The sequence below is a fragment of the Penaeus vannamei genome, chromosome 12 (assembly GCF_042767895.1).
Source record: "Penaeus vannamei isolate JL-2024 chromosome 12, ASM4276789v1, whole genome shotgun sequence".
Classification (NCBI taxonomy): Eukaryota; Metazoa; Arthropoda; class Malacostraca; order Decapoda; family Penaeidae; genus Penaeus; species Penaeus vannamei.
The window spans coordinates 31,127,193-31,137,192 of record NC_091560.1 but is presented as its reverse complement, the minus strand read 5'-3'; the positions used below and the strand labels follow the sequence as shown (position 1 = coordinate 31,137,192).

The window sequence follows — 10,000 nt, the reverse complement described above, 5'->3', positions numbered from 1 at the left end:
ATATATATATATATATATATATATATATATATATATATATATATATATATATATATATATATATGTATGCATGTATAAATAAATATATCACACACACATATATATAGGCCTATATGTACATACACATATATAGTTGGCATTAATATTAGCAAACACTAGTCTCATTACTTTTTGGAATCAGTGAATAGGCATATGCACTTTGTCCCACAATCAATAGCACAATGTTCCTTTCATTCTTCCTTTGTAATGTCGACCATATGTGCCCTGAAATAAGCAGTATTTTCTCTCTTTCGCAGTCTGCCCTTGACCTTCCCTGGTCAACGAAGCAAGGATGAGGAGGTCAGTCAGTCGTCGTGTGTCGAGCGGAGACTTACTTGCTTCGCCTATAAAAGAACCGGCGCTTCTGGGATCCGTCAGAGCGGTCTTTTGCCTCGCACGGGAAAGGTCTACTGCTGGGATCTCATTGTCGGTTTTGCTCAGAAGAATCGGGCTTAAGATGAAGTTTGTGGTGCGTGTCGGTGCTTTGTTGTATATTTCTAAATTGTTAATTTTAATAGCTTTCTTAACATGTTAATCCCTCATTTTGATTATCACCGTTGTATCATTATCATTAATTTTACTTCAACCATTATCATTGTCACAATAATTATTACAGTATTATCATTAATTGCTACAGTATCATCATTAATTATTACAGTATTATCATTAATTATTACAGTATCATCATTAATTATTACAGTATTATCATCAATTTTGTCACTACCTCCTATATATCATCATGCTATTCATCCCCATTGCCATTCCTATCCCACATCAAATCCGCTACGTGTTGATATAAAGATAAACAGCAAACCAACAACATCCTCTCCCAGGTGGCGCTCGCAGTCCTGGCCGTGGCAGTCCTGGCGTCGGCTCGGCCAGACGTCCTGGACTTCGAGGGCGAGGATCACCAGCACCAGCAGGAGGGAGACGCCGGAGAGCACGTGGAAGGGTCTTACAGGTCAGAAGGATGCCATTTTTGAGAGACTTAAATATGAAATATTTTATGCTCGTTTTAGAGTTCTAAGAATGAAGCTTTGATCATAATGTTGGGAGAAATAATACTTTAAGTGTCTCGTAGGCAACGATACTGACACCAATTGTCTAGTGAAATCATCTTGATAAACATGAAGAAGTAGACGATAACAAACCAACGTTTCGCCATCTACTATCCTCCTACAGCTGGACGTCCCCCGAAGGCGAGGAGTTCCACGTCCAGTACGTGGCCGACGAGGACGGCTACCGGGTGCTGGAGTCGAACGCCGTGCCCGTGAACCACGACGGGATGGCGGCGGACGGCAACCAGGGAGCCTTTGGGGAGGAAGAAGGAGATGGGGGAGAGCGATAAACATAAAGAAGGATGAAGAACGATGAAAGCAAGGAACGAAGGCAGAAAACAGATGAGGAACACAAAAGGGGAATAAAAGGAACCTTTTTTGTGATAACTGTGTCTAAAATCCTTATGGTGCGACAGTGAAGATACCTCTCTGCTATGTAGACCGATATGTTAATAAAACACTATATTCCCTTCAAAAGTTGCCTAATTCCCGTGATTCCAAGTACACCGCATAACAGAATACATCTTACATATCAGTCCTGCTCTACAGACTTATACTACAAAGCTTGTCTGCTATCGACAATTATCTTAACAGGATGGTAACAGGGTATTCTATTGATTAAATCGGAAGTAATGATATGTGAAAAATAAATATTGAAATAATGAAATAGCACAAAAATAGAAGCAAAATACAAATATATACGTTCCTGGGAAGAAAAAGTCCAAGTAAAAGGATCAAATGGAGAAAACTACTACAATCTGCAATATACAGCTGTATTTGATTAATGAAAAATAAAGAAATTCGACCTACAGCAGGGATACATTTAATCTGTTCTTCCTTTCACTTTAATACCATCTTTATAACACATAATAATTGCTTAATGTGCTATTATTACAACTAGAAAATGGATATCAATTGCTTTGTATATTACAGTAATTCTTATTGTGTATCAGGCATTCCAACGGGACTGTTCTGGAGGTGTGAATTCCGAGCTGCATGTCTGACATTACACTTGAATCGAGATTGGCAAAAAATCGCCATCGCTTTAGACACTGGTCACCTAAGTTTTACGTAAAGGCCCTATCAGACAAGTACCTTTTCCTTAATTTTATATGTCTACGGGTGAATTTAAGTCTTTGTGCATGGGTCGCATGCAAGTCGAACGCCTCCCAGACGAAGACGAAAGCGACCATTTCCGTCCTGAACTTGTGATATGAATGATATATACAATTAGCGAAAAAAAAACTGATAAACGGGAAAAGGTTAATTTAAAAATGAGCTAATATTCGAAAATATTTCCACATACAGTAAAATAATGCGATATGTATGAGAATGCTCGTGTGATTACCGGGACTTCACTCAGATGGCGCCATGATTGCTCACACGGGGTCTGTGTTTGCTAACCTGGTCGTAGTGGTAGTCTACCTGTGTGACAGGCTCAGACCATTTGCGTGCGGGACGTTCATACGGAAAAATAACGGAAATATATATATACATATATATATATATATATATATATATATATATATATATATGTATATTACGCACACAAATATATGTATATATGTGTGTGTGTGTGTGTGTATATTTATTCATATATATATATTTATATATATATATATATATATATATATATATATATATATATATATATATATATATATATATGTTTGTATGTGCATATATACATGTATAAATAAATATATCACACACACATATATAGGCCTATATGTACATACACATACATAGTTAGTATTAATATTAGCAAACACGAGTCTCATTACTCTTTGGAATCAGTGAATAGACATATGCACTTTCCCCCACAATCAATAGCACAATGTTCCTTTCATTCTTCCTTTGTAATGTCGACCACATGTGCCCTGAAATAAGCAGCATTTTCTCTCTTTCGTAGTCTGCCCCTGACCTCCCTTGGTCAACGAAGCAAGGACGAGGAGGTCAGTCAATCGTAGTGTGTCGAGCGGAGACTTACTTGCTTCGCCTATAAAAGAACCGGCGCTTCTGGGATCCGTCAGAGCGGTCTTTCGCCTCGCACGGGAAAGGTCTACTGTTGGGATACCATTGTTGGTTTTTCTTGGAAGAATTGGGCTTAAGATGAAGTTTGTGGTGCGTGTCGGTGCTTTGTTGTATATTTTTTAATTGTTAATGTTGATAGCTTTCTTAACTGAGGTTAATCCCTCATTTTGATTATCACCGTTGTATCATTATCATTAATTTTACTTCAACCATTATCATTGTCACTATAATTATTACAGTATTATCATTAATTGTTACAGTATTACCATTAATTATTACAGTATTATCATTAATTATTACAGTATTATAATTATTACATCAATTTTGTCACTACCCCCTATATGTCATCATGCTATTCATCCCCATTGCCATTCCTATCCCACATCAAATCCGCCACGTGTTGATATAAAGATAAACAGCAAACCAACAACATCCTCCCCCAGGTGGCGCTCGCAGTCCTGGCCGTGGCAGTCCTGGCGTCGGCTCGGCCAGACGTCCTGGACTTCGAGGGCGAGGATCACCAGCACCAGCAGGAGGGAGACGCCGGAGAGCACGTGGAAGGATCTTACAGGTCAGAAGGATGCCATTTTGGAGAGAGGCTTTTAAATATGAGAGATTTTATGCTCGTTTTAGAGTTCTAAGAATGTAGCTTTGATCATAATGTTGGGAGAAATAATACTTTAAGTGTCTCGTAGGCAACGATACTGACACCAATTGTTTAGTGAAATCATCTTGATCAACATGAAGAAGTAGACCTGATAACAAACCAACGTTTCCCCATCTCCATATCCTCCTCCTACAGCTGGACGTCCCCCGAAGGCGAGGAGTTCCACGTCCAGTACGTGGCCGACGAGGACGGCTACCGGGTGCTGGAGTCGAACGCCGTGCCCGTGAACCACGACGGGATGGCGGCGGACGGCAACCAGGGAGCCTTTGGCGAGGAAGAAGAAGGAGGAGAACGATAAACACCGAGAAGGGTGAAGAACGATGAAAAGAAGACAGAAAACGGAGGAGAAAGAACAATAAAGGAGAATAAAAGGAACCCTTTTTGTATGATAATTTTATCTAAAATCCTTATGGTGCGACATTGGTCCCTTTCTGCTACGTAGACCGGTATGTTAATAAAACACCAGTAATATATTCTCCTCAAAAGTTGTCTAATTCCCGTGATTCCAAGTACACTACATAGCAGAATATATCTTACATATCAGTCCTTTGCTAAAGACTTACACGACAAAGCTTCTGGGCAATCGACAGCAGAGATTATCTTAACAGAACAGTAATAGGGTCTTCTATTGATTAAATCGGCAATATTATATGGAAAATAAATATTGAAGCAATGAAACAGCACAAACAATAGAAGCAAAGTACAAATATATACGTTCCTGGGAAGAAAGTGTCCTAATAAAAGGATCAAATGGAGATCGGTAACTTCTGAGAGCAAGGGAGAAGAAAGCTACTACAATCTACAGTATACAGCTGTATTTGATTAATGAAAAATAACGAAATTCGACCTACAGCAGGGATACATTTAATCTGTTCTTCCTTTCACTTTAATACCATCCTTATAACACAATATTTGCTTAATGCGCTATTAATACAACTATAAAATGGATATCAATTGCTTTGTATATTACAGTAATTCTTATTGTATATCAGACATTCCAACGGGACTGTTCTGGAGGTGTGAATTCCGAGCTGCATGTCTATTTTTCTTAAATCGAGATTGGCAAAAAATCGGCATCACTTTAGAAAAAAATCGGCATCTCTTTAGAAAAAAATCGCCATCGCTTTAGACACTGGTCACCTAAGTTTTACGTAAAGGCCCTATCACACAAGTACCTTTTCCTTAATTTTATATGTCTCCAGGTGAATTTAAGTCTTTGTGCATGGGTCGCATGCATGTCGAACGCCTCCCAGACGAAGACGAAAGCGACCATTTCCGTCCTGAACCTGTGATATGAATGATGTATACAATTAGGGGAAAAAACTGATAAATGAGAATAAGTTAATTTAGATATGAGCTAATATTTGAAAATATTTCCACATACAGTATAGTAGTCTCCTTTACATAACTATATTTCTCTAAAATAATGCGGTGTATGAGAATGCTCGTGTGATTCCCGGGACCTCACTCAGATGGCGCCATGTTTGGTCACACAGGGTCTATGTTTGCTAACCTGATAGTAGGCTCAGACCATTTGCATGCGGGGCGTTCATACGGAAAAATGACGGAAAAGTGTTAGCGTGATAGGGCCTTAAGAAAAGCAGTGCCACACATATACGTTTACACATATACTGTCTGTCTGTCTGTCTGTCTGTCTCTCTCTCTCTCTCTCTCTCTCTCTCTCTCTCTCTCTCTCTCTCTCTCTCTCTCTCTCTCTCTCTCTCTCTCTCTCTCTCTCTCTCTCTCTCTCTCTCTCTCTGGAAAAACTGGTGTTTTACGCGGTTTGCTTATTCAGTATTTCGATGCTTATTCTTTAAAGCCTTCGTTATATTTTCGGGTTTCATTTAGTCTATTTCTCTTTAATTTCATTTGTAGCTCGATTACCTATGAAAATTTTAGATGAAAAACGATAATTACAGCTTTTTTCTAGACAAAGAATATTATAATGCGTATTACTGTTTTATATCATCATTTAATCACCGCCCTTCAAGCCTTAAACCAAAATTTGATGCTTGAAGCCTGAAACCTAGTAAAGCCTGTTGCAGATGCATTTTTCAGCGTAAGTGCATTAAATCTCAGACTTTAAAAAGAGAACATGTTTATTTTTCTTCCTTTAAAAAAATAGCCTCGCCGTCAGTTCGCCGTACAAAAACCCACAATGCACAAACTAGATTTATATCAATAAATCTACTTTGTAAATTGTGAGTTTTTCCATCATATATATATATATATATATATATATATATATATATATATATATATATATATATATATATACACATACACACACACACACACATATGTGTGTGTATGTTGTGGAGTAGGGCCAAGGGTGACCTTTGTTGGTTCCACCATGGTACCGTGTCCTACCATATAACTACTAACACGTAGTCACACAAAGCGTGTGTGTGTGGGGCGTGAAAGACGGAAAAAATACAATGATATAAAAAGTACTCTAATAACGACAAAAACAAACGTATATAAAGAGTACGAACTTCACAAGGACGTTCCACCTGACCAGACCCCACCGAACCGAGCCACGCTGAAGTTTTCCCCTCATATATAACGGCCTTCCTGTCATACCTCTAGAGTCCAGAATAAACAACGGTATCCTTCTTTCTTTTGTTTTTCTTTTCCTCTTCTCCCTCACTCTGACCTTCACTTTTCCAATGATCCGAAGATGAAGGAAGTTAGCCTATGTCTGTGTCTCTGGTGCGGTTCTTCGCTCGGTATAAAAGACCTGCTATGAGGGAGGTGTTTATCAGTGCATTGCTTCGGCTGACACAGGGAGGACCTCGGGAAATTGCCCTACGATGAAAGCTATGGTTTGTATCCTTTTGGAAGCTTCTGGCGTTTTAACATTGCTATTTTTCCTCTCCGTTAAGATTAATTAAATAACTTAGACAACCTCGAAACGCCATTGCCAAGTATGCGAGGAAGGGTGAAAGTGACCAGTGTTTCCTTGCAGACATTATTCGTACTCTTGGCTGTGGTCGTCCTGGCAGCTGCTCGGCCAGAAATCCTGTACTTCGAGGGCGAGGATCACCAGCACCAGCAGGAAGGAGACGCTGGGGAGCACGTGGAAGGATCTTACAGGTTAGCATGACTTAAGGACGCCAAAAAGATATACCACCTTAAAATTTTGCTAACACTTCTGAAATATATTTTGAATCACAAAGTACTAGGAAGTGGGATCACGTATCACGTAGGCAATAAATTAATATACTGTAATTAGGCTAGAAGGGATTAATAGATACCATAACGTGTTACATCTAACAACAATCCAACTTTAATCATGGAAAATTCTCCATACAGCTGGACGTCCCCCGAAGGCGAGGAGTTCCACGTCCAGTACGTGGCCGACGAGGACGGCTACCGGGTGCTGGAGTCGAACGCCGTGCCCGTGAACCACGACGGGATGGCGGCGGACGGCAACCAGGGAGCCTTTGGCGAGGAAGAAGGAGAAGGAGGAGAACAATAAATAGAGGAAGAAAATGAGAAAGAATTGATTGGAAGGAGAAGATGGACAACGATAAAAAATGGAGAAAAAGAGAGACTAATGGAAGGGGGAGAACGATGTGAATGGAGAAAAGAGGCAGAGAACGATGTGAATCTAGTTAGAATGATAATAATCTATCATCATAACTACAGACTTGTGTTATTGCTATGTAGACAGTTATACAAATAAAATATTAAACATAAACTCTTGTTTGTTTAATGATAAAAATACAAGGAAAAAGGTGATATACAACGCTTCTGTACTGTAATTATACTACATGCTATAGGTTACACAACTTTTCATTCCGGCAGTAGCAGTGATGCAGTGAAAGCTTAGTAATAACAAAACAAAATAACACAAAGGCAAAAAGCAAACGAAGACAAAAATACATATGGAGTCCGAAAAAAATACAGTAACGAGAGAACAAAACCAAGGATCGATGCGGAAAAATTTAGTGATTGAAAGAATACAAGGAATCTACTAAACATTTCCTATCTCTGTTGAACAATAAAAGTCACGAGAAAGAAGAAACTAAGAAACTAGAATTTTAGAATAGGCATTTGAAAAAAGAGGGAAGGAAACAATTTTTAAAAAAATCAATTATCGTATTAGCTTTGCTTTAAAGAATATAGCTTATCATTAATTGGATAATTTAATTTAAAAAACAATATTTCTTTTATCGTAATGTATTTGAAAATCACAATTCGTATTAAAAAGACGAAAACAAATACACAAACAAAAGAAAAAAATAGAAGAAAGAGAAATATACAAGAAGAAAATCGTTAGGAAAGTGCAGGTGTAAATCCTTACCGCACGGACGCAGCCTCCGGAGACACTCCAACACTGCCCGGGAGTGTTGGGGTCGGCGGTCAGCGCGTCGAGATTGAGCTGAAACCCCGAGCACCGAGTCGACTCAGGCGCTAATATATATATATATATATATATATATATATATATATATATATATATATATATATATATATATATATATATATATATATGTGTGTGTGTGTGTGTGTGTGTGTGTGTATGTATATATATATATATATATATATATATATATATATATATATATATATATATATATATATGTGTGTGTGTGTGTGTGTGTGTGTGTGTGTGTGTGTGTGTGTGTGTGTGTGTATAAAAGCTATAAAAGCTATATAAGCTATATGTGTGTGTGTGTGTGTGTGTGTGTGTGTGTGTGTGTTTGTGTGTGTGTGTGTGTGTATGTATGTATATATATATATATATATATATATATATATATATGTGTGTGTGTGTGTGTGTGTGTGTGTGTGTGTGTGTGTGTGTGTGTGTGTATAAAAGCTATATAAGCTTTACATATGTATAAGCTTTTATACAGATATACAATGGCTCGTCATAAAAATTAGATAAATGGATGTGTATATGTGTGTGTATCTATATGTATATATATATATATATATATATATATATATATATATATATATATATACGTGTGTGTGTGTGTGTGTGTGTGTGTGTGTGTGTGTGTGTGTGTGTGTGTGTGTGTGTGTGTGTGTGTGTAGATACACAGATATAGATATGTCTATATACTTGTATATGTTTATGTATTAATATTTATATATCTATATAGCTCGTTTCCATATCTATATCTAAATGTATATGTATACCTATATCTACTTAATCTATCTATCCATGAAACATGTATGTTAATGCAATTGTGTTTACGCGTGTATGTTTACGTGTGTGTTTGACGAAAGAGGAAACACATTAAATACCAGATAAAAAGTCACCAAAGTACGAGGAAGTCCATAATCATGTCCATCGACTCAGTGACCTTCACCCTCTTGGTCCAAAGCCCTAAACAAACAGTACAATATATTTTATTTCCTTTTTTCATGGCCTGGCCTTCCGTTGTCCAGCGAGCCGAAGACAGAGAGGTCAGTGCGTTACTGTGGCTCTGCTGTAGGTTTGGGTATAAAAGCCCTGTTGTGAGGGACGTGTATGTCATAGCATTGCTTTATCGGACACAGTGCGGACCTAGAAAAATTTTCTTCATGATGAAGTCTATGGTTCGTGCTTTTTAAATCATTCTTTGGAAATAAAATGATTATCTAAACTGCAGCATTTACACTGTGCAATAAGAGTTAAACATTTAAGGACTTTCTACTACTACTACGAAAAATTACTGGTAAATATGTAAGCAATGACAAAAGTGATCATATTTTTCCCCTTTGCAGACACTATTCGTAGTTTTGGCCGTGGCAGTCTTGGTTACGGCTCGGCCAGATATCCTGGACTTCGAGGGCGAGGATCACCAGCACCAGCAGGAGGGAAACGCCGGGGAGCACGTGGAAGGATCCTACAGGTCAGCAAATTAAGAGTGATTTTAAAGCGGTAAATGTAAAGCAGAGAGCCAAATCCTCATAATCGTCTGCCATTTCTAGAATATGTTTCGAATCGTAACATTAGGAAAGGAATGTATTAAAGATAAATAATGAATCTAGCTACTTTACTGATACGACGCTATAATTAGATATCATGCCAATATTCTATCGTTAATGAACCCACCTCCAGCTGGACGTCCCCCGAAGGCGAGGAGTTCCACGTCCAGTACGTGGCCGACGAGGACGGCTACCGCGTGGTGGAGTCGAACGCCGTGCCCGTGAACCACGACGGGATGGCGGCGGACGGCAACCAGGGAGCCTTTGGCGAGGA

General features: G+C 38.4%; 3 protein-coding genes across 3 annotated transcripts in view; all 3 read left to right on the top strand.

Annotated features, from left to right (window-relative positions):
- The first annotated feature begins 427 nt into the window (after nt 1–427).
- On the top strand, nt 428–1,476 carry LOC113816583 (cuticular protein 47Eg). Its single transcript, XM_070128213.1, has 3 exons — nt 428–508; nt 873–1,000; nt 1,222–1,476. Exons 1-3 carry the CDS (start codon nt 497–499, stop codon nt 1,385–1,387), a joined length of 306 nt encoding a protein of 101 aa, XP_069984314.1. The 5' UTR covers nt 428–496; the 3' UTR covers nt 1,388–1,476.
- A 3,802-nt stretch (nt 1,477–5,278) lies between these two features.
- On the top strand, nt 5,279–7,279 carry LOC113816585 (uncharacterized). Its single transcript, XM_070127686.1, has 3 exons — nt 5,279–5,317; nt 6,767–6,894; nt 7,114–7,279. The coding sequence occupies exons 1-3, from the start codon at nt 5,279–5,281 to the stop codon at nt 7,277–7,279; spliced, it is 333 nt and encodes a 110-aa protein (XP_069983787.1).
- A 1,820-nt stretch (nt 7,280–9,099) lies between these two features.
- Nucleotides 9,100–10,000, top strand: part of LOC113829910 (uncharacterized) — a 1,130-nt gene continuing 229 nt past the window's right edge. Inside the window, exons 1-3 of the mRNA XM_070127685.1 lie at nt 9,100–9,354; nt 9,523–9,650; nt 9,860–10,000. The exon at nt 9,860–10,000 is cut by the window's right edge and continues 229 nt beyond it. Coding sequence (XP_069983786.1) covers nt 9,100–9,354; nt 9,523–9,650; nt 9,860–10,000 — 524 coding nt within the window. The remainder of the gene's footprint in view (nt 9,355–9,522; nt 9,651–9,859) is intronic.